The following is a 27,940-nucleotide window of genomic DNA, read 5'->3' on the forward strand; positions in this document are numbered from 1 at the left end:
CCGAGTAGTTTATCGCTGACGATTTATAGAAATGTAAAATATTGAATGAAAATAAAGCAAATACACGTTAAATAAGACTCAGTCTTTAAAAAGTGGTGGTTTTATGTAATACTTGGTGTGATTATTGTTATTTAAGGGAATGGTTTTGTCCTTAGTTGAGACTTTAATTAGACGAACCGCGTCAGGCAATGAGGAAGACACATGCCCGCTTCCTTTTCCGCCGCACAGTTTAAACTGGCAGTTGTTATTGTTATGGAGGTCTGGGATTGAAGTTTTTGCAGATGGATTTTCTCGATCCTTCGTGTTATTCAGGCAAATAAGACAACTATAAGCCATTTACATTTAGCACTTCTTACCACACGTACAGTGTAGTGTTCATTTAGTAAAACGGGCGAAACGCAGGTGGAAGTCTACCGAGATGTCTCTACCACCGGAGAAAGCATCTGAACTAAAGCAGATCATACACAACCATCTGATCAAGGTAGCTAGTTACCGAAGCATTTAAAATGATCATTACCAATCTGATAGCTATGAAGTCATTAAAACTCGTTTTTTCAACCACTCCACAAATGTATTGTTTTAACAAACTATAGTTTCGGCAAGTCAGTTAGGACATCTACTTTGTGCTTGACACAAGTCATTTTGCCGACAATTGTTTACAGACAGATTATTTAACTTATAATTCACTGTATCACAATTCCAGTGGGTCAGAAGGTTACATACACTAAGTTGAAAAGGATGTCATGGCTTTAGAAGCTTCTGATAGGCTAATTTATATAATTTGAGACAATTGGAGGTGTACCTTCAAACTCAGTGCCTCTTTGCTTGACATCATGGGAAAATCAAAATAAATCAGACAAGACCTCAGAAAAAAAATTGTAGACCTCCATAAGTCTGGTTCATCCTTGGGAGCAATTTCCAAATACCTGAAGGTACCACGATCATCTGTACAAACAATAGTACACAAGTATAAACACCATGGGACCACGCAGCCGTCATACCGCTCAGGAAGGAGACGCGTTCTGTCTCCTAGAGATGAATGTACGTTGGTGCGAAAAGTGCAAATCAATCCCAGAACAACAGCAAAGGACCTTGTGAAGATGCTGGAGGAAACAGGTGCAAAAGTATCGATATCCACAGTAAAACAAGTCCAATATCGACTTAACCTGAAAGGCCGCTCAGCAAGGAAGAAGCCACTGCTCCAAAACCGCCATAAATAAGCCAGACAATGGTTTGCAACTGCACATGGGGACAAAGATCATACTTTTTGGAGAAATGTCCTCTGGTCTGATGAAACAAAAATAGAACTGTTTGGCCACAATGACCATCATTATGTTTGGAGGAAAAAGGGGGAGGTTTGCAAGCCGAAGAACAGCATCCCAACTGTGAAGCACGGGGGTGGCAGCATCATGTTGTGGGTATGCTTTACTGCAGGAGGGACTGGTGCACTTCACAAAATAGATGGTTTCATGAGGAAGGGAAATTATGTGGATATATTGAAGCAACATCTCAAGACATCAGTCAGGAAGTTAAAGCTTGGTCGTAAATGGGTCTTTCAAATGGACAATGACCCCAAGCACACTTCCAAAGTTGTGGCAAAATGGCTTAAGGACAACAAAGTCAAGGGATTGGAGTGGCCATCACAAAGCTATGACCTCAATCCCATAGAAAATTGGTAGGCAGAACTGAAAAAGCGTGTGCGAGCAAGGAGGTCTACAAACCTGACTCAGTTACACCAGCTCTGTCAGGAGGAATGGGCCAAAATTCACCCAACTTATTGTGGGAAGCTTTTGGAAGGCTACCTGAAACGTTTGACCCAAGTTAAACAATTTAAAGGCAATGCTACCAAATACTAATTGAGTGCATGTAAACTTCTGATCCACTGGGAATGTGATGAAAGAAATCAAATCTGAAATAAATAATTCTCTACAATTATTCTGACATTTCACATTCTTAAAATAAAGTGGTGATCCTAACTGACCTAAAACAGGGAGTTTTTACTAGGATTAAATGTCAGGAATTGTGAAAAACTGAGTTCAAATGTATTTAAACTTCCGACTTCAACTGTAGCTAGTACAGGGAAACACTTCTAGTTAGAGAGAGACTGTTGCCATTGAGGGAGAACAGCCAGGAGTGGGGCTTGAACCATTCTGTTCTAAGATGTAGTGACTAGTAGTAACGTGTGTTTTGTCAGATAAACATCCATGGGAAGATCAGGGATGTGTTGGCGGAGACCGTGAGAGAGGATCTGGACCCTGGACACAGCTCTCTGTCTGAGGAGGACTTCCTCCGGGCTCTGCAACGCAGGGGAATCGTAGACGATGTCATGAAGGATCTTCATTTCTCCAAGGTGAGTTGTGGGAACTCTTCCGATCAGCACGTTTTATTATCGGAGGTTGAATGCAGCTTTCTACAGAAGTTCAGAGAGGACATGAATATACACCAAAATTAATTCCCTTGCTATGTCGAGATCACAACTTATCTCAAGATCGCTACATAACAAACGTTGTTTAATTGAGACCACGAGATAATCAAAAGTACCACGCATCATCCATTCATTTGTTCAGATGCACCATGCAGGATTTAACCACCTCATCAAGGAGTCCTGTGGCGCTGTATTGGTCACAATGCACTCATGGGGCATTTAAGCCCCGAACAATGCCTGACAAGCAGCCCTGTCTCCCAAGGCTGTGTGCCGCCCCCAAGACCACAGCCAATCGCATGCAAAGAACAACGCAGTTAACTTGGCTAGTTAGCTGGATAGTCTTACTAGAAAGTTGTCTATGCTGATTGTTAGCTTGCATAACTGATATGTGTATAATTATAATGGACACTATTTGTTTTGTGGATAATATTTAAATGTACAGTGGGTCAACTCCATTCCTGACAGGCTGATCAGATTCAATTTCAGCCTCAGAGGCTGATGAATCAGGATGCTGCCTTTAGAGGATGTTTCATAGGTAAAGCTCCTTGCAGGCGGATCAGATTCAGCCTCAGAGGCTGATGAGTCAGGATGCTGCCTTTAGAGGCTGTTTCATAGGTAAAGCTCCTGACAGGCTGATCAATTTCAGCCTCAGAGGCTGATGAGTCAGGATGCTGCCTTTAGAGGCTGTTTCATAGGTAAAGCTCCTGACAGGCTGATCAATTTCAGCCTCAGAGGCTGATGAGTCAGGATGCTGCCTTTAGAGGCTGTTTCATAGGTAAAGCTCCTTGCAGGCGGATTAGCTGTCGGTGCTTTATAGGTTGATGCATATAATCCAGAGTAGTTGTGCTCTATTCCTGGCAGGCTGATCAGATTCAATAGCAGCCTCAGAGCTAGATCAGATTCTATAGCAGCCTCAGAGCTAGATCAGATTCTATAGCAGCCTCAGAGCTAGATCAGATTCTATAGCAGCCTCAGAGCTAAAACAGATTCTATAGCAGCCTCAGAGCTAGATCAGATTCTATAGCAGTCTCAGAGCTAGATCAGATTCTATAGCAGCCTCAGAGCTAGATCAGATTCTATAGGAGTCTCAGAGCTAGATCAGATTCTATAGCAGCCTCAGAGCTAGATCAGATTCTATAGCAGCCTCCGAGCTAGATCAGATTCTATAGCAGCCTCAGAGCTAGATCAGATTCTATAGCAGCCTCCGAGCTAGATCAGATTCTATAGCAGCCTCCGAGCTAGATCAGATTCTATAGCAGCCTCCGAGCTAGATCAGATTCTATAGCAGCCTCAGAGCTAGATCAGATTCTATAGCAGCCTCAGAGCTAGATCAGATTCAACAGCAGCCTCAGAGGCTGATAAGTCAGTATGCTGTCTGCAAGGAGCCTTACATATGAAACAGCCTACAAGGCAGCATCCTGAGAGGCTCAGAGGCAGCATCCTGAGGCTGCTATTGAATCTGATCAGCCTGTCAGGAATGAAGCTCACCCACTCTGTAAATGTAAATAGCATCCATAAAACATACAGTGTCCCTTACAAATAAACACATATCAGTTATGCAAGCTAACAACCAGCACAGATAACAAGCTCGCTAGCTGACAGAACTACCTTGCTAGCTCACTTACTCACTCACAAGACGAGCCAAGTTAGCTGCGTTGTTGCTTGCATGCGATTGGCTGTGGTCTCGGGGGTGGCACAAAGCCTGGTAGACAGGGCTGCCTGTCAGAGGCAGAGTTAAGGGCATAGATGCCCCATTAGCTCTAAAGGGACATTTAACTTGTTCACATTCTAACGTAGAAACTGATAATGATCTCCAAACACAAATGAAAGCATGACGTCAGCATGAAATGTACCCTTAGCATGAAATGTACCATCCCTTAGTGTAGCAGTCAATAAAAACATGGGCTCTGATCCACCGCGGGCTCTGATCCACCAGGGGCTCTGATCCACCAGGGGCTCTGATCCACCAGGGGCTCTGATCCACCAGGGGCTCTGATCCACTCCTGTTTGTAGAGTTTATCTCGTCATCTCAACAAAACAACTTTTGTTATGTAGTGTTCATGACATAAATAAGTTGTGATCTCAGCATAATGAGGGGTTTGTAGTGTTCATGACATAAATAAGTTGTGATCTCAGCATAATGAGGAGGTTTGTAGTGTTCATGACATAAATAAGTTGTGATCTCAGCATAATGAGGGGTTTGTAGTGTTCATGACATAAATAAGTTGTGATCTCAGCATAATGAGGGGGTTTGTAGTGTTCATGACATAAATAAGTTGTGATCTCAACATAATGAGGGGGTTTGTAGTGTTCATGACATACGTTGTGATCTCAACATAATGAGGGGTTTGTTTTATGTCCTCTCTGGTCTTCCGTACCTTCATAACGTTGACAGTGTTTTGACAGGAAGTGCCTGACACCGAGTTAGGACTCCAGAACACTCCGAAGCCTGCAACTCACTTTATTGACAAGGACCCGACGAAGCTCAAGAAAAGTAAGAAACACTGTTACCGGGGAGATTGAACGAGAAGTCTCTAGTAGCACCTGACGTTCCCTTACTACTGTTCAGTGTCAAATTATTGTATTTCTGTCCTCCCAGCCAACATGGACCCAGCGAGGAGGTACCTGTACCTCCAGGTCCTGGGGGGTAAGGCCTTTCTAGAGCACCTCCAGGAGCCAGAGCCTCTACCTGGTCAGGTCTGCTCCACCTTCACCCTCTACCTGCACTTCAGGAACCAGCGCTTCCACTCCAAGCCTGTCCCCTGTGCCTGTGAGCCAGACCTGCAGGAGGGCTTCCTGCTGGAGATACACAGAGAGGGCCTGGGTACAGACGGGTTGACTTCCTGACTGCCTGATGTTACACAACTGGTTTACTGTAGACAACACTGCCTCCTTTAATCTTTAATCCCTGTTGTAAAGTAGTCCTGTTTACTAGTAGTCCTGTTTACTAGTAGTCCTGTTTACTAGTAGTCCTGTTTACTATTAGTCCTGTTTACTAGTTGACCTGTTTACTATAGTTGACCTGTTTACTAGTAGTCCTGTTTACTAGTAGTCCTGTTTACTAGTAGTCCTGTTTACTATTAGTCCTGTTTACTAGTTGACCTGTTTACTATAGTTGATCTGTTTACTAGTAGTCCTGTTTACTAGTAGTCCTGTTTACTATTAGTCCTGTTTACTATTAGTCCTGTTTACTAGTTGACCTGTTTACTATAGTTGATCTGTTTACTAGTAGTCCTGTTTACTAGTAGTCCTGTTTACTAGTAGTCCTGTTTACTATTAGTCCTGTTTACTATTAGTCCTGTTTACTATTAGTCCTGTTTACTAGTTGACCTGTTTACTATAGTTGATCTGTTTACTAGTAGTCCTGTTTACTAGTAGTCCTGTTTACTATTAGTCCTGTTTACTAGTAGTCCTGTTTACTAGTAGTCCTGTTTACTAGTAGTCCTGTTTACTATTAGTCCTGTTTACTATTAGTCCTGTTTACTATTAGTCCTGTTTACTAGTAGTCCTGTTTACTAGTAGTCATGTTTACTAGTAGTCCTGTTTACTAGTAGTCCTGTTTACTATTAGTCCTGTTTACTAGTAGTCCTGTTTACTATTAGTCCTGTTTACTAGTAGTCCTGTTTACTAGTAGTCATGTTTACTAGTAGTCCTGTTTACTATTAGTCCTGTTTACTAGTAGTCCTGTTTACTATTAGTCCTGTTTACTATAGTATACTTCTGGGTTAAACCGGCGGTTTTAAGAAGCGCGGTTTTTCGGGTCATGTTGCAGAGGACACGTGACTCGTCTCCAGAGCCCGTTGGGGAGTTGCAGCGATGAGACAAGATGGGAATTGGGGAGGAAAAGGGGGTACTACCAACAACAACAACTTAATAATTGATCCTCTCTGAACAGGCTTGTTGTTCGTGACCTTCCTTTGTCTCTGTGTCTTACAGGCGATGGCAGTAAGATGGCAGATGCCACCACGATGTTGTCTATCTGTGACCCGGTACACCTGGTGTTGATAAAGAGAGACACGTCCAGCGAGACCACCCTGGTCTCCTCTTACTTCCTGGACTGGAGGACCGTCCTCTCCTCTCCCTCTGGGAAGACCAGCATTGCCGTAGAGCTGCTTGGAGTCGGTAAGGACAGTAGGGTTAAACTATTTGAGGTTTAATTTTCTGAAGGAAAATTAACCTGCATTTTCTATTAATTAGCCTGATTTACACCCAGTTAAATACATAGAAATGAAAGAGAAAAGAGAGGGAAAACATCCTGTCTGCTGTTCTGGGTTTCTGTTCTGTTCCAACTGTCGGTAGTGATTGTAAGGTGTTTCTGTTCTGATTGTAAAGTGTATGGTAACAGCTGGTCTGTCCTAACAGGTGTTCAGTATATCTCCTCTGTATCCTAACAGGTGTTCAGTATGTCTCCTCAGTATGTCTCCTCTGTATCCTAACAGGTGTTGTGTAGGTCTCCTCAGTACGTCTCCTCTGTATCCTAACAGGTGTTGTGTAGGTCTCCTCAGTATATCTCCTCAGTATGTCTCCTCTGTATCCTATCAGGTGTTCAGTATGTCTCCTCTGTATCCTAACAGGTGTTCAGTATGTCTCCTCAGTATGTCTCCTCTGTATCCTAACAGGTGTTCAGTATGTCTCTTCTCTCCTCTGTATCCTAACAGGTGTTCAGTATGTCTCCTCTGTATCCTAACAGGTGTTCAGTATGTCTCTTCTCTCCTCTGTATCCTAACAGGTGTTCAGTATGTCTCCTCTGTATCCTAACAGGTGTTCAGTATGTCTCCTCTGTATCCTAACAGGTGTTCAGTATGTCTCCTCTGTATCCTAACAGGTGTTCAGTATATCTCCTCTGTATCCTATCAGGTGTTCAGTATATCTCCTCTGTATCCTAACAGGTGTTCAGTATATCTCCTCTGTATCCTAACAGGTGTTCAGTATATCTCCTCTGTACCCTAACAGGTGTTCAGTATGTCTCCTCTGTATCCTAACAGGTGTTCAGTATATCTCCTCTGTATCCTATCAGGTGTTCAGTATGTCTCCTCTCTCCTCTGTATCCTAACAGGTGTTCAGTATGTCTCCTCTGTACCCTAACAGGTGTTCAGTATGTCTCCTCTGTATCCTAACAGGTGTTCAGTATATCTCCTCTGTATCCTATCAGGTGTTCAGTATGTCTCCTCTCTCCTCTGTATCCTAACAGGTGTTCAGTATGTCTCCTCTGTATCCTAACAGGTGTTCAGTATATCTCCTCTGTACCCTAACAGGTGTTCAGTATGTCTCCTCTGTATCCTAACAGGTGTTCAGTATATCTCCTCTGTACCCTATCAGGTGTTCAGTATGTCTCCTCTGTATCCTAACAGGTGTTCAGTATATCTCCTCTGTACCCTATCAGGTGTTCAGTATGTCTCCTCTCTCCTCTGTATCCTATCAGGTGTTCAGTATGTCTCCTCTCTCCTCTGTATCCTAACAGGTGTTCAGTATGTCTCCTCTGTATCCTAACAGGTGTTCAGTATATCTCCTCAGTATATCTCCTCTGTATCCTAACAGGTGTTCAGTATGTCTCCTCAGTATATCTCCTCTGTATCCTAACAGGTGTTCAGTATGTCTCCTCTGTATCCTAACAGGTGTTCAGTATATCTCCTCTGTATCCTAACAGGTGTTCAGTATGTCTCCTCTGTATCCTATCAGGTGTTCAGTATGTCTCCTCTCTCCTCTGTATCCTAACAGGTGTTCAGTATGTCTCCTCTGTATCCTAACAGGTGTTCAGTATATCTCCTCAGTATATCTCCTCTGTATCCTAACAGGTGTTCAGTATATCTCCTCTGTATCCTAACAGGTGTTCAGTATATCTCCTCTGTATCCTAACAGGTGTTCAGTATGTCTCCTCTCTCCTCTGTATCCTAACAGGTGTTCAGTATGTCTCCTCTGTATCCTAACAGGTGTTCAGTATATCTCCTCAGTATATCTCCTCTGTATCCTAACAGGTGTTCAGTATATCTCCTCTGTATCCTAACAGGTGTTCAGTATATCTCCTCTGTATCCTAACAGGTGTTCAGTATGTCTCCTCTCTCCTCTGTATCCTAACAGGTGTTCAGTATATCTCCTCTGTACCCTAACAGGTGTTCAGTATATCTCCTCTGTATCCTAACAGGTGTTCAGTATGTCTCCTCTGTATCCTAACAGGTGTTCAGTATATCTCCTCTGTATCCTATCAGGTGTTCAGTATATCTCCTCTGTATCCTATCAGGTGTTCAGTATGTCTCCTCTCTCCTCTGTATCCTAACAGGTGTTCAGTATGTCTCCTCTGTATCCTAACAGGTGTTCAGTATATCTCCTCAGTATATCTCCTCTGTATCCTAACAGGTGTTCAGTATGTCTCCTCAGTATATCTCCTCTGTATCCTAACAGGTGTTCAGTATGTCTCCTCTGTATCCTAACAGGTGTTCAGTATATCTCCTCTGTATCCTAACAGGTGTTCAGTATATCTCCTCTGTATCCTATCAGGTAGTGAATGTAAGGTGACGGCTGGTGTACTCAACATGAGTCTTGACCTTTACCCTCCTCTGTCAGAGATCCTGTCACCTGACATCATCACCACACAGGTCAGAGACTGGTCGTAATGCTGCTATGCTCTGTCATGTTGTCACGCTATGATTCACTGACATCTTCCTTCCTAAGAGGCAGACATTTATATGGTTCCTTCCTAAGAGGCAGACATTTATATTGTTCCTTCCTAGGAGGCAGACATTTATATGGTTCCTTCCTAAGAGGCAGACATTTATATGGTTCCTTCCTAAGAGGCAGACATTTATATTGTTCCTTCCTAGGAGGCAGACATTTATATTGTTCCTTCCTAAGAGGCAGACATTTATATTGTTCCTTCCTAAGAGGCAGACATTTATATTGTTCCTTCCTAGGAGGCAGACATTTATATGGTTCCTTCCTAAGAGGCAGACATTTATATGGTTCCTTCCTAAGAGGCAGACATTTATATGGTTCCTTCCTAAGAGGCAGACATTTATATTGTTCATTCCTAAGAGGCAGACATTTATATTGTTCCTTCCTAGGAGGCAGACATATTGTTCCTTCCTAGGAGGCAGACATTTATATTGTTCCTTCCTAAGAGGCAGACATTTATATTGTTCATTCCTAAGAGGCAGACATTTATATTGTTCCTTCCTAAGAGGCAGACATTTATATGGTTCCTTCCTAAGAGGCAGACATATTGTTCCTTCCTAGGAGGCAGACATTTATATGGTTCCTTCCTAAGAGGCAGACATTTATATGGTTCCTTCCTAAGAGGCAGACATTTATATGGTTCCTTCCTAAGAGGCAGACATTTATATGGTTCCTTCCTAAGAGGCAGACATTTATATGGTTCCTTCCTAGGAGGCAGACATTTATATGGTTCCTTCCTAGGAGGCAGACATTTATATGGTTCCTTCCTAAGAGGCAGACATTTATATGGTTCCTTCCTAAGAGGCAGACATTTATATTGTTCCTTCCTAAGAGGCAGACATATTGTTCCTTCCTAAGAGGCAGACATTTATATTGTTCCTTCCTAAGAGGCAGACATTTATATTGTTCCTTCCTAAGAGGCAGGGGTTGATAGTGATTGTTACTGGTGTTTATTGTTTGCAGCAGTCCCTAAGAGGCAGGGGTTGATAGTGTTCCTTCCTAAGAGGCAGGTGTTGATAGTGATTGTTACTGGTGTTTGTTGTCTGCAGCATTCCCTAAGAGGCAGGGGTTGATAGTGTTCCTCCCTAAGAGGCAGGGGTTGATAGTGATTGTTACTGGTGTTTATTGTTTGCAGCAGTCCCTAAGAGGCAGACGTTGATAGTGTTCCTCCCTAAGAGGCAGGGGTTGATAGTGTTCCTCCCTAAGAGGCAGGGGTTGATAGTGATTGTTACTGGTGTTTGTTGTTTGCAGCAGTCCCTAAGAGGCAGGGGTTGATAGTGTTCCTTCCTAAGAGGCAGGGGTTGATAGTGATTGTTACTGGTGTTTGTTGTCTGCAGCAGTCCCTAAGAGGCAGGGGTTGATAGTGATTGTTACTGGTGTTTGTTGTCTGCAGCATTCCCTAAGAGGCAGGGGTTGATAGTGTTCCTCCCTAAGAGGCAGGGGTTGATAGTGTTCCTCCCTAAGAGGCAGGGGTTGATAGTGTTCCTCCCTAAGAGGCAGGGGTTGATAGTGATTGTTACTGGTGTTTGTTGTCTGCAGCAGTCCCTAAGAGGCAGGGGTTGATAGTGATTGTTACTGGTGTTTATTGTTTGCAGCAGTCCCTAAGAGGCAGGGGTTGATAGTGATTGTTACTGGTGTTTATTGTTTGCAGCAGTCCCTAAGAGGCAGGGGTTGATAGTGTTCCTCCCTAAGAGGCAGGGGTTGATAGTGTTCCTCCCTAAGAGGCAGGGGTTGATAGTGTTCCTCCCTAAGAGGCAGGGGTTGATAGTGATTGTTACTGGTGTTTATTGTTTGCAGCAGTCCCTAAGAGGCAGACGTTGATAGTGATTGTTACTGGTGTTTATTGTTTGCAGCAGTCCCTAAGAGGCAGGGGTTGATAGTGTTCCTTCCTAAGAGGCAGACGTTGATAGTGATTGTTACTGGTGTTTATTGTTTGCAGCAGTCCCTAAGAGGCAGGGGTTGATAGTGTTCCTTCCTAAGAGGCAGACGTTGATAGTGATTGTTACTGGTGTTTATTGTTTGCAGCAGTCCCTAAGAGGCAGGGGTTGATAGTGATTGTTACTGGTGTTTATTGTTTGCAGCAGTCCCTAAGAGGCAGGGGTTGATAGTGTTCCTCCCTAAGAGGCAGGGGTTGATAGTGATTGTTACTGGTGTTTATTGTTTGCAGCAGTCCCTAAGAGGCAGGGGTTGATAGTGTTCCTTCCTAAGAGGCAGACGTTGATAGTGATTGTTACTGGTGTTTATTGTTTGCAGCAGTCCCTAAGAGGCAGGGGTTGATAGTGTTCCTTCCTAAGAGGCAGACGTTGATAGTGATTGTTACTGGTGTTTATTGTTTGCAGCAGTCCCTGGAGCGACAGAAGACGGCGGAGAAGGAGAGGCTGTTTCTGGTTTATGCGAAACAGTGGTGGAGAGAGTTTCTAGAGATCAGACAGGCCAACCAATCCAAACTGGTCAAGATCTTTGCTCAGGTCCTCACATTGTTAATACTTGTGTATTAATATAATACTGATGTGTTAGTGTTTAATAATATTCAAAAACATTGTTTTGTGTTTTTTAGGATGAGAATGGTGTCAACCGGACAGTGTGTTAGCCGTGCTGGGCGTTAGCCGTGCTGGGTGTTAGCCGTGCTGGGTGTTAGCCGTGCTGGGTGTTAGCCGTGCTGGGTGTTAGCCGTGCTGGGTGTTAGCCGTGCTGGGTGTTAGCCGTGCTGGGTGTTAGCCGTGCTGGGTGTTAGCCGTGCTGGGGGTTAGCCGTGCTGGGGGTTAGCCGTGCTGGGTGTTAGCCGTGCTGGGTGTTAGCCGTGCTGGGGGTTAGCCGTGCTGGGGGTTAGCCGTGCTGGGTGTTAGCCGTGCTGGGTGTTAGCCGTGCTGGGTGTTAGCCGTGCTGGGGGTTAGCCGTGCTGGGGGTTAGCCGTGCTGGTTGTTAGCCGTGCTGGTTGTTAACCGTGCTGGGTGTTAGCCGTGCTGGGTGTTAGTCGTGCTGGGTGTTAGCCGTGCTGGGTGTTAGCCGTGCTGGGTGTTAGCCGTGCTGGGTGTTAGCCGTGCTGGGTGTTAGCCGTGCTGGGGGTTAGCCGTGCTGGGTGTTAGCCGTGCTGGGTGTTAGCCGTGCTGGGGGTTAGCCGTGCTGGGGGTTAGCCGTGCTGGTTGTTAGCCGTGCTGGTTGTTAACCGTGCTGGGTGTTAGCCGTGCTGGGTGTTAGCCGTGCTGGGTGTTAGCCGTGCTGGGTGTTAGCCGTGCTGGGGGTTAGCCGTGCTGGGGGTTAGCCGTGCTGGGGGTTAGCCGTGCTGGTTGTTAGCCGTGCTGGTTGTTAACCGTGCTGGGTGTTAGCCGTGCTGGGTGTTAGCCGTGCTGGGTGTTAGCCGTGCTGGGTGTTAGCCGTGCTGGGTGTTAGCCGTGCTGGGTGTTAGCCGTGCTGGGTGTTAGCCGTGCTGGGTGTTAGCCGTGCCGTGCTGGGTGTTAGCCGTGCCGTGCTGGGTGTTAGCCGTGCTGGGTGTTAGCCGTGTCGTGCTGGGTGTTAGCCGTGCTGGGTGTTAGCCGTGCTGGGTGTTAGCCGTGCTGGGTGTTAGTCGTGCTGGGTGTTAGCCGTGCTGTGTGTTAGACGTGCCGTGCTGTGTGTTAGCCGTGTCGTGCTGGGTGTTAGCCGTGCTGGGTGTTAGCCGTGCTGGGTGTTAGCTGTGCTGGGTGTTAGCCGTGCTGGGTGTTAGCCGTGCTGGGTGTTAGCCGTGCTGGGTGTTAGCCGTGCTGGTTGTTAGCCGTGCTGGGTGTTAGCCGTGCTGTGCTTGGTGTTAGCTGTGCCGTGCGTTAGCCGTGCCGTGCTGGGTGTTAGCCGTGCTGGGTGTTAGCCGTGTCGTGCTGGGTGTTAGCCGTGCTGGGTGTTAGCCGTGCTGGGTGTTAGCCGTGCTGGGTGTTAGCCGTGCTGGGTGTTAGTCGTGCTGGGTGTTAGCCGTGCTGTGTGTTAGCCGTGCCGTGCTGTGTGTTAGCCGTGTCGTGCTGGGTGTTAGCGGTGCTGGGTGTTAGCTGTGCTGGGTGTTAGCCGTGCTGGGTGTTAGCCGTGCTGGGTGTTAGCCGTGCTGGGTGTTAGCCGTGCTGGGTGTTAGCCGTGCTGGTTGTTAGCCGTGCTGGGTGTTAGCCGTGCCGTGCTGGGTGTTAGCCGTGCTGGGTGTTAGCCGTGCTGGGTGTTAGCCGTGCTGGGTGTTAGCCGTGCCGTGCTGGGTGTTATCCGTGCTGGGGGTTAGCCGTGCTGGGGGTTAGCCGTGCTGGGGGTTAGCCGTGCTGGTTGTTAGCCGTGCTGGGTGTTAGCCGTGCTGGGTGTTAGCCGTGCTGGGTGTTAGCCGTGCTGGGTGTTAGCCGTGCTGGGGGTTAGCCGTGCTGGGGGTTAGCCGTGCTGGGGGTTAGCCGTGCTGGTTGTTAGCCGTGCTGGGTGTTAGCCGTGCTGGGTGTTAGCCGTGCCGTGCTGGGTGTTATCCGTGCTGGGGGTTAGCCGTGCTGGGGGTTAGCCGTGCTGGGTGTTAGCCGTGCTGGGTGTTAGCCGTGCTGGGTGTTAGCCGTGCTGGTTGTTAGCCGTGCTGGGTGTTAGCCGTGCTGGGTGTTAGCCGTGCTGGGTGTTAGCCGTGCTGGGTGTTAGCCGTGCTGGGTGTTAGCCGTGCTGGGTGTTAGCCGTGCTGGGTGTTAGCCGTGCCGTGCTGGGTGTTATCCGTGCTGGGGGTTAGCCGTGCTGGGGGTTAGCCGTGCTGGGGGTTAGCCGTGCTGGTTGTTAGCCGTGCTGGTTGTTAGCCGTGCTGGGTGTTAGCCGTGCTGGGTGTTAGCCGTGCTGGGTGTTAGCCGTGCTGGGTGTTAGCCGTGCTGGGGGTTAGCCGTGCTGGGGGTTAGCCGTGCTGGGGGTTAGCCGTGCTGGTTGTTAGCCGTGCTGGGTGTTAGCCGTGCTGGGTGTTAGCCGTGCTGGGTGTTAGCCGTGCTGGGTGTTAGCCGTGCTGGGTGTTAGCCGTGCTGGTTGTTAGCCGTGCTGGGTGTTAGCCGTGCTGTGCTTGGTGTTAGCTGTGCCGTGCTGGGTGTTAGCCGTGCCGTGCTGGGTGTTAGCCGTGCTGGGTGTTAGCCGTGCTGGGTGTTAGCCGTGCTGGGTGTTAGCCGTGCTGGGTGTTAGTCGTGCTGGGTGTTAGCCGTGCTGGGTGTTAGCCGTGCTGGGTGTTAGCCGTGCTGGGTGTTAGCCGTGCTGGGTGTTAGTCGTGCTGGGTGTTAGCCGTGCTGTGTGTTAGCCGTGCCGTGCTGTGTGTTAGCCGTGTCGTGCTGGGTGTTAGCGGTGCTGGGTGTTAGCTGTGCTGGGTGTTAGCCGTGCTGGGTGTTAGCCGTGCTGGGTGTTAGCCGTGCTGGGTGTTAGCCGTGCTGGTTGTTAGCCGTGCTGGGTGTTAGCCGTGCTGGGTGTTAGCCGTGCTGGTTGTTAGCCGTGCTGGTTGTTAGCCGTGCTGGGTGTTAGCCGTGCCGTGCTGGGTGTTAGCCGTGCTGGGTGTTAGCCGTGCTGGGTGTTAGCCGTGCTGGGTGTTAGCCGTGCTGGGTGTTAGCCGTGCCGTGCTGGGTGTTATCCGTGCTGGGGGTTAGCCGTGCTGGGGGTTAGCCGTGCTGGGGGTTAGCCGTGCTGGTTGTTAGCCGTGCTGGGTGTTAGCCGTGCTGGGTGTTAGCCGTGCTGGGTGTTAGCCGTGCTGGGGGTTAGCCGTGCTGGGGGTTAGCCGTGCTGGGGGTTAGCCGTGCTGGTTGTTAGCCGTGCTGGGTGTTAGCCGTGCTGGGTGTTAGCCGTGCTGGGTGTTAGCCGTGCTGTGCTTGGTGTTAGCTGTGCCGTGCTGGGTGTTAGCCGTGCCGTGCTGGGTGTTAGCCGTGCTGGGTGTTAGCCGTGTCGTGCTGGGTGTTAGCCGTGCTGGGTGTTAGCCGTGCTGGGTGTTAGTCGTGCTGGGTGTTAGCCGTGCTGGGTGTTAGCCGTGTCGTGCTGGGTGTTAGCCGTGCTGGGTGTTAGCCGTGCTGGGTGTTAGTCGTGCTGGGTGTTAGTCGTGCTGTGTGATAGCCGTGCCGTGCTGTGTGTTAGCCGTGTCGTGCTGGGTGTTAGCGGTGCTGGGTGTTAGCTGTGCTGGGTGTTAGCCGTGCTGGGTGTTAGCCGTGCTGGGTGTTAGCCGTGCTGGGTGTTAGCCGTGCTGGGTGTTAGCCGTGCTGGTTGTTAGCCGTGCTGGGTGTTAGCCGTGCCGTGCTGGGTGTTAGCCGTGCTGGGTGTTAGCCGTGCTGGGTGTTAGCCGTGCTGGGTGTTAGCTGTGCTGGGTGTTAGCCGTGCTGGGTGTTAGCCGTGCCGTGCTGGGTGTTATCCGTGCTGGGGGTTAGCCGTGCTGGGGGTTAGCCGTGCTGGGGGTTAGCCGTGCTGGTTGTTAGCCGTGCTGGGTGTTAGCCGTGCTGGGTGTTAGCCGTGCTGGGTGTTAGCCGTGCTGGGTGTTAGCCGTGCTGGGGGTTAGCCGTGCTGGGGGTTAGCCGTGCTGGGGGTTAGCCGTGCTGGGGGTTAGCCGTGCTGGTTGTTAGCCGTGCTGGGTGTTAGCCGTGCTGGGTGTTAGCCGTGCTGGGGGTTAGTCGTGCTGGGGGTTAGCCGTGCTGGTTGTTAGCCGTGCTGGGTGTTAGCCGTGCTGGGTGTTAGCCGTGCTGGGTGTTAGCCGTGCTGTGCTTGGTGTTAGCTGTGCCGTGCTGTGTGTTAGCCGTGTCGTGCTGGGTGTTAGCCGTGCTGGGTGTTAGCCGTGCTGGGTGTTAGCCGTGCTGGGTGTTAGCCGTGCTGGGTGTTAGCCGTGCTGGGTGTTAGCCGTGCTGGTTGTTAGCCGTGCTGGGTGTTAGCCGTGCTGGGTGTTAGCCATGCTGGGTGTTAGCCGTGCCGTGCTGGGTGTTATCCGTGCTGAGTGTTAGCCGTGTCGTGCTGGGTGTTAGCCGTGCTGTGCTGGGTGTTAGCCGTGCTGGGTGTTAGCCGTGCTGGGTGTTAGCCGTGCTGGGTGTTAGCCGTGCTGTGTGTTAGCCGTGCCGTGCTGGGTGTTAGCCGGACTGTATTTGAACTTTGCTGTGTTGCTTGCAGGATGAGAACGGCGTCAACAGGCCGGTGTGTTCCTACGTGCGTGTCCTGCGTGCTGGTCGTCTCCTGGAGAGTCCCCGTCAGGCGGCCCGCTTCGTTAGCCTGCTGGGCCTGGAGAAAGCCCCCGTGGTGGGGGGAGGAGGAGGGGGCAAACAGGAGCAGTGGTGCTCCCTTCTCGCCTTCCTCTGTAGAAACAAGGTGAGAACTGGCTCTGTTCTGAACCACACACACAGCCGTAAGCATTTAGACAGCTGTAATGCTATGACGTCTTTAACCTCTGAACTCATCTCTCTGTGTTCTAATCCTTACAAGTGGTGGAATTGTAAAATAATTGATTTCTGAAACGGTTAAACGGTCTGTTATGAGAAGATTTATTTATATCCTGATGGAGGGTTCTGGGATTTCCCCAGTGCAGCAGAATGAATAAATGCCTCCCCCTTTTCTATCCTCTCCCCTCTCCTCTTCTATCCTCTCCCCTCTCCTCTTCTATCCTCTCCCCTCCCCTCTTCTATCCTCTCTCCTCTCCTCTTCTATCCTCTCCCTTCTCCTCTTCTATCCTCTCCCCTCCCCTCTTCTATCCTCTCCCCTCCCCTCTCCTCTCATCTCTCCTCTCCTCCTCCTCTATCCTCTGAGACATGATGACCAGCCCTGTGGGTTAGAGTTAGGAACTGAGACCAGACTGAGACATGATGACCAGCGCTGTGGGTTAGAGTTAGGAACTGAGAGCAGACTGAGACATGATGACCAGCCCTGTGGGTTAGAGTTAGGAACTGAGACATGATGACCAGCCCTGTGGGTTAGAGTTAGGAACTGAGACATGATGACCAGCCCTGTGGGTTAGAGTTAGGAACTGAGAGCAGACTGAGACATGATGACCAGCGCTGTGGGTTGGAGTTAGGAACTGAGACATGATGACCAGCCCTGTGGGTTAGAGTTAGGAACTGAGACATGATGACCAGCCCTGTGGGTTAGAGTTAGGAACTGAGACATGATGACCAGCCCTGTGGGTTAGAGTTAGAAACTGAGACATGATGACCAGCCCTGTGGGTTAGAGTTAGGAACTGAGACATGATGACCAGCCCTGTGGGTTAGAGTTAGGAACTGAGACATGATGACCAGCCCTGTGGGTTAGAGTTAGGAACTGAGACATGATGACCAGCCCTGTGGGTTAGAGTTAGGAACTGAGAGCAGACTGAGACATGATGACCAGCGCTGTGGGTTGGAGTTAGGAACTGAGACATGATGACCAGCCCTGTGGGTTAGAGTTAGGAACTGAGACATGATGACCAGCCCTGTGGGTTAGAGTTAGGAACTGAGACATGATGACCAGCCCTGTGGGTTAGAGTTAGGAACTGAGAGCAGACTGAGACATGATGACCAGCGCTGTGGGTTGGAGTTAGGAACTGAGACATGATGACCAGCCCTGTGGGTTAGAGTTAGGAACTGAGACATGATGACCAGCCCTGTGGGTTAGAGTTAGGAACTGAGACATGATGACCAGCCCTGTGGGTTAGAGTTAGGAACTGAGACATGATGACCAGCCCTGTGGGTTAGAGTTAGAAACTGAGACATGATGACCAGCCCTGTGGGTTAGAGTTAGGAACTGAGACATGATGACCAGCCCTGTGGGTTAGAGTTAGGAACTGAGACATGATGACCAGCCCAGTGGGTTGGAGTTAGGAACTGAGACATGATGACCAGCCCTGTGGGTTAGAGTTAGGAACTGAGACATGATGACCAGCCCTGTGGGTTAGAGTTAGGAACTGAGAGCAGACTGAGACATGATGACCAGCGCTGTGGGTTGGAGTTAGGAACTGAGACATGATGACCAGCCCTGTGGGTTAGAGTTAGGAACTGAGACATGATGACCAGCCCTGTGGGTTAGAGTTAGGAACTGAGACATGATGACCAGCCCTGTGGGTTAGAGTTAGGAACTGAGACATGATGACCAGCCCTGTGGGTTAGAGTTAGGAACTGAGACATGATGACCAGCCCTGTGGGTTAGAGTTAGGAACTGAGACATGATGACCAGCCCTGTGGGTTAGAGTTAGGAACTGAGACATGATGACCAGCCCTGTGGGTTAGAGTTAGGAACTGAGACATGATGACCAGCCCTGTGGGTTAGAGTTAGGAACTGAGACATGATGACCAGCCCTGTGGGTTGGAGTTAGGAACTGAGACATGATGACCAGCCCTGTGGGTTGGAGTTAGGAACTGAGACATGATGACCAGCCCTGTGGTTTGGAGTTAGGAACTGAGACCAGACTGAGACATGATGACCAGCCCTGTGGGTTGGAGTTAGGAACTGAGACATGATGACCAGCCCTGTGGGTTGGAGTTAGGAACTGAGACCAGACTGAGACATGATGTTTTTGGTGTTTCCAGGGAGACTGTGACATCTCTCTGATCTGATTGGTTGTGTGTTTCCAGGGCGACTGTGAGGACCATGCCACCCTGCTGTGCAGTCTGCTGCTGGGGTTCGGCCTGGATGCCTACGTGTGTGTTGGCACTAAGCCCAAGAGCCTGGCACACACCTGGGTGATGACCAGGGGCACTGACAGCACCATCACCTTCTGGGAGAGCCTGACCGCACACAGGTGAGACAGAAGCCTGGTTCAGATACAACGGCCCCACCTGAGACGAGACACAACCAGACTGTTTCATAATGTTGTAGCAAAACAGCTAGCTGTCTGCTTGTCTAACTAGTTAGCTGCTTGGCTGAACACAGACAGTCAGCGCACTGTTCTCGCTAAAGCGAGTCGCAAGTTTTTCGCTAAGATTTGACGTGTTGAATTTTGGAAACTCCAGCTAGCCAACATGAGATGTTCCTAAAACCACACTGTTTCAGATCAAACAAACTTCTGTTCTTCAACTGCATAAAACACATCAGGTGTTTTAAATGTGATGCTTAACAACACCTGCAACAATTAAGTCCTCTGTCTCTCTGGCAGAGTTTCTGATAGGTTAACGGAGTCCCCTTCACCAGGGTGCAGTATGGTTATGAATAGAGCTGCGATGATCCCTCACTCTAGTCTGTACGTCAGTGGCATGTCTGTTCTACACAATATATTTCTACCTATTCAACCATTTTTTGTTTCAGGTACCTCCACCAGGCCATTGACCCAGACGCCCCTCCCCTGGCCCCCCAGCCACGCCCCTCCTATCCCTACAGGACCATCGGCTGTGTGTTCAACCACAGGTCCTTCCTGGCCAACTGCCAGCCGTCGGACGCCGTGGAACTCTGCTCGTTCGACTTCCACAACCAGTCCCAGTGGAAGGCTATGAGTGAGGAGGCTGTTGGCTCAGTCTGCTCCCCAGGCAGCACCACCTCTCTGCCCCCTCTACCTCCTCTCTGTGGCCCCTCCCTGGAGCCCAGCGCTGCCTCCAATCAGCTGGAACTGGAGCTGAGGTACCTGGTAGTGGAACACAGGAAGGTGAGAGTACGAACAACGGCGTACAGGTTGGCTCAGTTTAACCTGTAACACCTGTCAGAGCCCATACCTGTCAGAGCCCATACCTGTCAGAGCCCATACCTGTCAGAGCCCATACCTGTCAGAGCCCATACCTGTCAGAGCCCATACCTGTCAGAGCCCATACATGTCAGAGCCCATACATGTCAGAGCCCATACCTGTCAGAGCACATATCTGTCAGAGCCCATACCTGTCAGAGCCCATACCTGTCAGAGCCCATACCTGTCAGAGCCCATACATGTCAGAGCCCATACCTGTCAGAGCACATACCTGTCAGAGCCCATACCTGTCAGAGCCCATACCTGTCAGAGCCCATACATGTCAGAGCCCATACCTGTCAGAGCCCATACCTGTCAGAGCCCATACCTGTCAGAGCCCATACCTGTCAGAGCCCATACCTGTCAGAGCCCATACCTGTCAGAGCCCATACCTGTCAGAGCCCATACATGTCAGAGCCCATACATGTCAGAGCCCATACCTGTCAGAGCACATATCTGTCAGAGCCCATACCTGTCAGAGCCCATACCTGTCAGAGCCCATACCTGTCAGAGCCCATACATGTCAGAGCCCATACCTGTCAGAGCACATACCTGTCAGAGCCCATACCTGTCAGAGCCCATACCTGTCAGAGCCCATACATGTCAGAGCCCATACCTGTCAGAGCCCATACCTGTCAGAGCCCATACCTGTCAGAGCCCATACCTGTCAGAGCCCATACCTGTCAGAGCCCATACCTGTCAGAGCCCATACCTGTCAGAGCCCATACCTGTCAGAGCACATACCTGTCAGAGCCCATACCTGTCAGAGCCCATACCTGTCAGTCATGTTGTGTCTCTACAGTACAGGATGTTAACATGGTCTGTATCTGTATTATAGTAGATCTCTGTGTCTGTATTATAGTAGATCTCTGTGTCTGTATTATAGTAGATCTCTGTGTCTGTATTATAGTAGATCTCTGTGTCTGTATTATAGTAGATCTCTGTGTCTGTATTATAGTAGATCTCTGTGTCTGTATTATAACAGATCTCTGTGTCTGTATTATAGTAGATCTCTGGGTCTGTATTACAGTAGATCTCTGTGTCTGTATTATAGTAGATCTCAGTGTCTGTATTATAGTAGATCTCAGTGTCTGTATTATAGTAGATCTCAGTGTCTGTATTATAGTAGATCTCTGTGTCTGTATTATAGTAGATCTCTGGGTCTGTATTATAGTAGATCTCTGTGTCTGTATTATAGTAGATCTCTGTGTCTGTATTATAGTAGATCTCTGTGTCTGTATTATAGTAGATCTCTGTGTCTGTATTATAGTAGATCTCTGTGTCTGTATTATAACAGATCTCTGTGTCTGTATTATAGTAGATCTCAGTGTCTGTATTATAGTAGATCTCTGTGTCTGTATTATAGTAGATCTCTGTGTCTGTATTATAGTAGATCTCTGTGTCTGTATTATAGTAGATCTCTGTGTCTGTATTATAGTAGATCTCTGTGTCTGTATTATAGTAGATCTCTGTGTCTCCCTCCAGGACCTTGGCCTGGCCACAGTGTGGGATGACCACCTGTCCTACGTCCTGTCCTCCGCCCTGGCGGCGTACGAGCTGGAGCGCTGCACGGGGACTTCCTGCGGTAACGAGGAGTTCCAGGATGCTGTGCGGAGGGCGGTGCCGGACGGACACACCTTCAAAGGTTTCCCCATCCACTTCCTGCACCACAACGCACGGCGAGCCTTCGCTACCTGCCTCAGGTAACTATAGCAACGCACCACAACGCACGGCGAGCCTTCGCTACCTGTCTCAGGTAACTATAGCAACGCACCACAACGCACGGCGAGCCTTCGCTACCTGTCTCAGGTAACTATAGCAACGCACCACAACGCACGGCGAGCCTTCGCTACCTGCCTCAGGTAATTTATTTTTTTATTTTTTTTATTTTACCTTTATTTAACCAGGCAAGTCAGTTAAGAACAAATTCTTATTTTCAATGACGGCCTGGGAACAGTGGGTTAACTGCCTGTTCAGGGGCAGAACGACAGATTTGTACCTTGTCAGCTCGGGGGTTTGAACTCGCAACCTTCCGGTTACTAGTCCAACGCTCTAACCACTAGGCTACGCTGCCGCCCCCCAGGTAACTATAGCAACGCACCACAACGCACTGCGAGCCTTCGCTACCTGCCTCAGGTAACTATAGCAACGCACCACAACGCACCGCGAGCCTTCGCTACCTGCCTCAGGTAACTATAGCAACGCACCACAACGCACGGCGAGCCTTCGCTACCTGTCTCAGGTAACTATAGCACCGCACCACAACGCACGGCGAGCCTTCGCTACCTGCCTCAGGTAACTATAGCAACGCACCACAACGCACGGCGAGCCTTCGCTACCTGCCTCAGGTAACTATAGCAACGCACCACAACGCACGGCGAGCCTTCGCTACCTGCCTCAGGTAACTATAGCAACGCACCACAACGCACGGCGAGCCTTCGCTACCTGCCTCAGGTAACTATAGCAACGCACCACAACGCACGGCGAGCCTTCGCTACTTTCCACCGGTAACTATAGCAACGCACCACAACGCACGGCGAGCCTTCGCTACCTGTCTCAGGTAACTATAGCAACGCACCACAACGCACGGCGAGCCTTCGCTACCTGCCTCAGGTAACTATAGCAACGCACCACAACGCACGGCGAGCCTTCGCTACCTGCCTCAGGTAACTATAGCAACGCACCACAACGCACGGCGAGCCTTCGCTACCTGCCTCAGGTAACTATAGCAACGCACCACAACGCACGGCGAGCCTTCGCTACCTGCCTCAGGTAACTATAGCAACGCACCACAACGCACGGCGAGCCTTCGCTACCTGCCTCAGGTAACTATAGCAACGCACCACAACGCACGGCGAGCCTTCGCTACCTGCCTCAGGTAACTATAGCAATGCACCACAACGCACGGCGAGCCTTCGCTACCTGCCTCAGGTAACTATAGCAACGCACCACAACGCACGGCGAGCCTTCGCTACCTGCCTCAGGTAACTATAGCAACGCACCACAACGCACGGCGAGCCTTCGCTACCTGCCTCAGGTAACTATAGCAACGCACCACAACGCACGGCGAGCCTTCGCTACCTGCCTCAGGTAACTATAGCAACGCACCACAACGCACGGCGAGCCTTCGCTACCTGCCTCAGGTAACTATAGCAACGCACCACAACGCACGGCGAGCCTTCGCTACCTGCCTCAGGTAACTATAGCAACGCACCACAACGCACGGCGAGCCTTCGCTACCTGCCTCAGGTAACTATAGCAACGCACCACAACGCACGGCGGAGCCTTCGCTACCTGTCTCAGGTAACTATAGCAACGCACCACAACGCACGGCGAGCCTTCGCTACCTGTCTCAGGTAACTATAGCAACGCACCACAACGCACGGCGAGCCTTCGCTACCTGTCTCAGGTAACTATAGCAACGCACCACAACGCACGGCGAGCCTTCGCTACCTGCCTCAGGTAACTATAGCAACGCACCACAACGCACGGCGAGCCTTCGCTACCTGCCTCAGGTAACTATAGCAACGCACGGCAACACACGCGAGCCTTCGCTACTTGCCACCGGTAACTATAGCAACACACCGCAACACATGTCGAGCCTTCTCTTACCTGCCTCAGGTAACTATAGCAACGCTCCTCAACACACGTCGAGCCTTCTCTACCTGCCTCAGGTAACTATAGCAACACACCGCGCAACACATGTCGAGCCTTCGCTACTTGCCTCAGGTAACTATAGCAACGCTCCTCAACACACGTCGAGCCTTCGCTACTTGCCTCAGGTAACTATAGCAACGCTCCTCAACACATGTCGAGCCTTCGCTACTTGCCTCCGGTAACTATAGCAACGCTCCTCAACACACGTCGAGCCTTCGCTACTTGCCTCAGGTAACTATAGCAACGTTCCTCAACACACGTCGAGCCTTCGCTACTTGCCTCAGGTAACTATAGCAACGTTCCTCAACACACGTCGAGCCTTCGCTACTTGCCTCAGGTAACTATAGCAACGCTCCTCAACACATGTCGAGCCTTCGCTACTTGCCTCCGGTAACTATAGCAACGCTCCTCAACACATTTCGAGCCTTCGCTACTTGCCTCCGGTAACTATAGCAACGCTCCTCAACACATGTCGAGCCTTCGCTACTTGCCTCAGGTAACTATAGCAACGCTCCTCAACACACGTCGAGCCTTCGCTACTTGCCTCAGGTAACTATAGCAACGCTCCTCAACACATGTCGAGCCTTCGCTACTTGCCTCAGGTAACTATAGCAACGCTCCTCAACACATGTCGAGCCTTCGCTGCTTGCCTCCGGTAACTATAGCAACGTTCCTCAACACACGTCGAGCCTTCGCTACTTGCCTCAGGTAACTATAGCAACGCTCCTCAACACATGTCGAGCCTTCGCTGCTTGCCTCCGGTAACTATAGCAACGCTCCTCAACACACGTCGAGCCTTCGCTACTTGCCTCAGGTAACTATAGCAACGTTCCTCAACACACGTCGAGCCTTCGCTACTTGCCTCAGGTAACTATAGCAACGCTCCTCAACACACGTCGAGCCTTCGCTACTTGCCTCCGGTAACTATAGCAACACTGAATATTTCCAGCTTTTAGACACCTCACAATGTTATACGTTGATCAGGTAAAAGAAGGACAGGAGAAGTGTGTGTTGTCGTGGATACTGAAGTGATGTGTGACTGTTGTTGTTTGGGCAGGTCTCCGTTCTGTGATGAGATAGTGTGTTGCCGTGGGGACCACGTGAGGCTGGCGGTGCGTGTCCGGGTGTTTGCGTACCCCGAGTCTGCCTGTGCCGTCTGGGTGATGTTCGCCTGCAAGTATCGTTCTGTACTCTGACCCCTGACCTTTGACACGCCCCCACCGTTGGAGGAACATCAAGTTTAAGGGACCAGGGACCTCCCCATACCATAATAACACCATACTGAAGGGCTGATACCATATCTATTGAATTACCAGGGACCTCCCCATACCATAATAACACCATACTTTAAAAAACAATGAACTGGTCTAGGAACAGTGGGTTAACTGGTCTAGGAACAGTGGGTTAACTGGTCTAGGAACAGTGGGTTAACTGGTCTAGGAACAGTGGGTTACCTGGTCTAGGAACAGTGGGTTAACTGGCTTAGGAACAGTGGGTTAACTGGTCTAGGAACAGTGGGTTAACTGGTCTAGGAACAGTGGGTTAACTGGTCTAGGAACAGTGGGTTAACTGGTCTAGGAACAGTGGGTTACCTGGTCTAGGAACAGTGGGTTAACTGGTCTAGGAACAGTGGGTTAACTGGTCTAGGAACAGTGGGTTAACTGGCCTAGGAACAGTGGGTTAACTGGTCTAGGAACAGTGGGTTAACTGGTCTAGGAACAGTGGGTTAACTGGCCTAGGAACAGTGGGTTAACTGGTCTAGGAACAGTGGGTTAACTGGTCTAGGAACAGTGGGTTAACTGCCTTGTTCAGGGGCAGAACCACAGATTTGACAGACTTACTGTAGGTACCGATACCATATGTATTGCGATTCGATACTGTGATTTTATTGTTATTCCCAAACATGTAATATCCCGATATGTAACTATTGATTCCCCCCGTCACTACAATTTGTTGTCTTTCTACTGTCTTATTACAGACTTTGTTTACTATATGAAAATGTATTTATAGCTACATATAATTTTTTCTAAATAAATTATTTACTTTTTAAAAAATTGAGTGAGTTTGAATTGTAATTTAACTACAGTAGATTGATCATAACTTGTTCCTGTTATCTAGTCATTCAGGTTTAATTCCTAGAGTTTAAGCCCACCATGAAGGTAATAAACAGTAGATTGATCAGAACTTGTTCCTGTTATCTAGTCAAACAGGTTTAATTACTAGAGTTTAAGCCCACCATGAAGGTAATAAACAGTAGATTGATCAGAACTTGTTCCTGTTATCTAGTCAAAACAGGTTTAATTACTAGAGTTTAAGCCCACCATGAAGGTATTAAACAGTAGATGTGTAGTAACATTGTTCCACCACTAGATGGCGAGTGAAGACCGTCAGAGACGGTGAACTGACTGAACTAAAGACTCCATCCATTCCTCCAGTAGTGATGCTGTTCAGTGTAATCACTGTCTAGAGAATACCGACCCTCTCATCCTCCTCACATCCACATCTACTGAACTGACTGAACTAAAGACTCCATCCATTCCTCCAGTAGTGATGCTGATCAGTGTAATCACTGTCTAGAGAATACGACCCTCTCATCCTCCTCACATCCACATCTACTGAACTGACTGAACTAAAGACTCCATCCATTCCTCCAGTAGTGATGCTGATCAGTGTAATCACTGTCTAGAGAATACCGACCCTCTCATCCTCCTCACATCCACATCTACTGAACTGACTGAACTAAAGACTCCATCCATTCCTCCAGTAGTGATGCTGATCAGTGTAATCACTGTCTAGAGAATACTGACCCTCTCATCCTCCTCACATCCACATCTACTGAACTGACTGAACTAAAGACTCCATCCATTCCTCCAGTAGTGATGCTGATCAGTGTAATCACTGTCTAGAGAATACTGACCCTCTCATCCTCCTCACATCCACATCTACTGAACTGACTGAACTAAAGACTCCATCCATTCCTCCAGTAGTGATGCTGATCAGTGTAATCACTGTCTAGAGAATACCGACCCTCTCATCCTCCTCACATCCACATCTACTGAACTGACTGAACTAAAGACTCCATCCATTCCTCCAGTAGTGATGCTGATCAGTGTAATCACTGTCTAGAGAATACCGACCCTCTCATCCTCCTCACATCCACATCTACTGAACTGACAAACAAAATGATTCAGAAAACACCAGTTAAACACTTTGCAACTAAGTTGATGGTATTTACAAAAAGCACTTTAGGATTCAAACCTCAGACAATAAGTGAGAGATCTCCCAGACTTCCCAGTAGCTGGTGCTGTCCTTCGCAGTAGCTGGTGCTGTCCTTCCCAGTAGCTGGTGCTGTCCTTCCCAGTAGCTGGTGTTGTCCTTCCCAGTAGCTGGTGTTGTCCTTCCCAGTAGCTGGTGCTGTCCTTCCCAGTAGCTGGTGTTGTCCTTCCTTCCCAGTAGCTGGTGCTGTCCTTCCCAGTAGCTGGTGTTGTCCTTCCCGGTAGCTGGTGCTGTCCTTCCCAGTAGCTGGTGCTGTCCTTCCCAGTAGCTGGTGTTGTCCTTCCCGGTAGCTGGTGTTGTCCTTCCCGGTAGCTGGTGCTGTCCTTCCCAGTAGCTGGTGCTGTCCTTCCCAGTAGCTGGTGCTGTCCTTCCCAGTAGCTGGTGCTGTCCTTCCCAGTAGCTGGTGCTGTCCTTCCCAGTAGCTGGTGCTGTCCTTACCAATAGCTGGTTAACCGGTTCCTCTCAGTTAATTGGTAACTGGTTCCTCTCAGTTAGATGGTAACTGGTTCCTCTCAGTTAGATGGTAACTGGTTCCTCTCAGTTAGATGGTAACGGGTTCCTCTCAGATGGTAACTGGTTCCTCTCAGATGGTAACTGGTTCCCCTCAGTTAGATGGTAACGGTTTCCTCTCAGTTAGATGGTAACTGGTTCCTCTCAGTTAAATGGTAACCGGTTCCTCTCAGATAGATGGTAACTGGTTCCTCTCAGTTAGATGGTAACGGGTTCCTCTCAGATGGTAACTGGTTCCTCTCAGATGGTAACTGGTTCCCCTCAGTTAGATGGTAACGGTTTCCTCTCAGTTAGATGGTAACTGGTTCCTCTCAGTTAAATGGTAACCGGTTCCTCTCAGATGGTAACTGGTTCCTCTCCATTATCTGTGGTCACAAGTTGGAACTAAGACAGTTCTGTGGCTCAATGCCAGGCGTTTAACTTGGCTGTCAAGGACCAATGAATGAAGGCCAATCAAGGCTTGTGGAAAATACATAGGCTGATATTTCCCCGTTAATGTAGAATATGGATTAATAATCACTGAAATAAATGTTATATGCTATTATTACCAAAATCATAATGAACCATTTGTTTTTCTCTTAGTTCATGAAATAATGATCACAATGACACATTAAAGCATCAACAGATACATCCTGTTATGCTCTCTGGGTTCCTATGGACATCCAGGTAGATGTTCTGTCACCCAGCTGGTTACATGCTCTCTGGGTTCATATTGGACATCCAGGTAGATGTTCTGTCACCCAGCTGATTACATGCTCTCTGGGTTCATATTGGACATCCAGGTAGATGTTCTGTCATCCAGCTGGTTACATGC

The 27,940-nt window shown here is 49.0% G+C and overlaps 1 protein-coding gene across 3 annotated transcripts; it reads left to right on the forward strand.

Moving 5' to 3' along the window:
• The first annotated feature begins 195 nt into the window (after window positions 1–195).
• LOC149984212 (centrosomal protein of 76 kDa-like) lies at window positions 196–25,394 on the forward strand. 3 transcript variants are annotated; one of them, XM_090219283.1, is made up of 12 exons: window positions 196–481; window positions 2,195–2,350; window positions 4,832–4,919; window positions 5,025–5,249; window positions 6,362–6,547; window positions 8,921–9,018; window positions 11,434–11,562; window positions 16,178–16,372; window positions 18,605–18,771; window positions 19,275–19,608; window positions 21,169–21,386; window positions 24,398–25,394. In XM_090219283.1, the coding sequence occupies exons 1-12, from the start codon at window positions 419–421 to the stop codon at window positions 24,534–24,536; spliced, it is 1,998 nt and encodes a 665-aa protein (XP_090075409.1). In that variant the 5' UTR covers window positions 196–418; the 3' UTR covers window positions 24,537–25,394. The 3 variants fall into 3 exon arrangements, with proteins under 3 accessions (XP_090075409.1, XP_090075411.1, XP_090075415.1); XM_090219285.1 differs by having other exon boundaries at window positions 11,437–11,562; XM_090219289.1 differs by lacking the exon at window positions 11,434–11,562.
• The last annotated feature ends 2,546 nt before the right edge of the window (window positions 25,395–27,940 follow it).

Source organism: Oncorhynchus mykiss, chromosome 3 (assembly GCF_057628025.1).
Source record: "Oncorhynchus mykiss isolate SJ-2025 chromosome 3, ASM5762802v1, whole genome shotgun sequence".
NCBI classification, from domain to species: domain Eukaryota; kingdom Metazoa; phylum Chordata; class Actinopteri; order Salmoniformes; family Salmonidae; genus Oncorhynchus; species Oncorhynchus mykiss.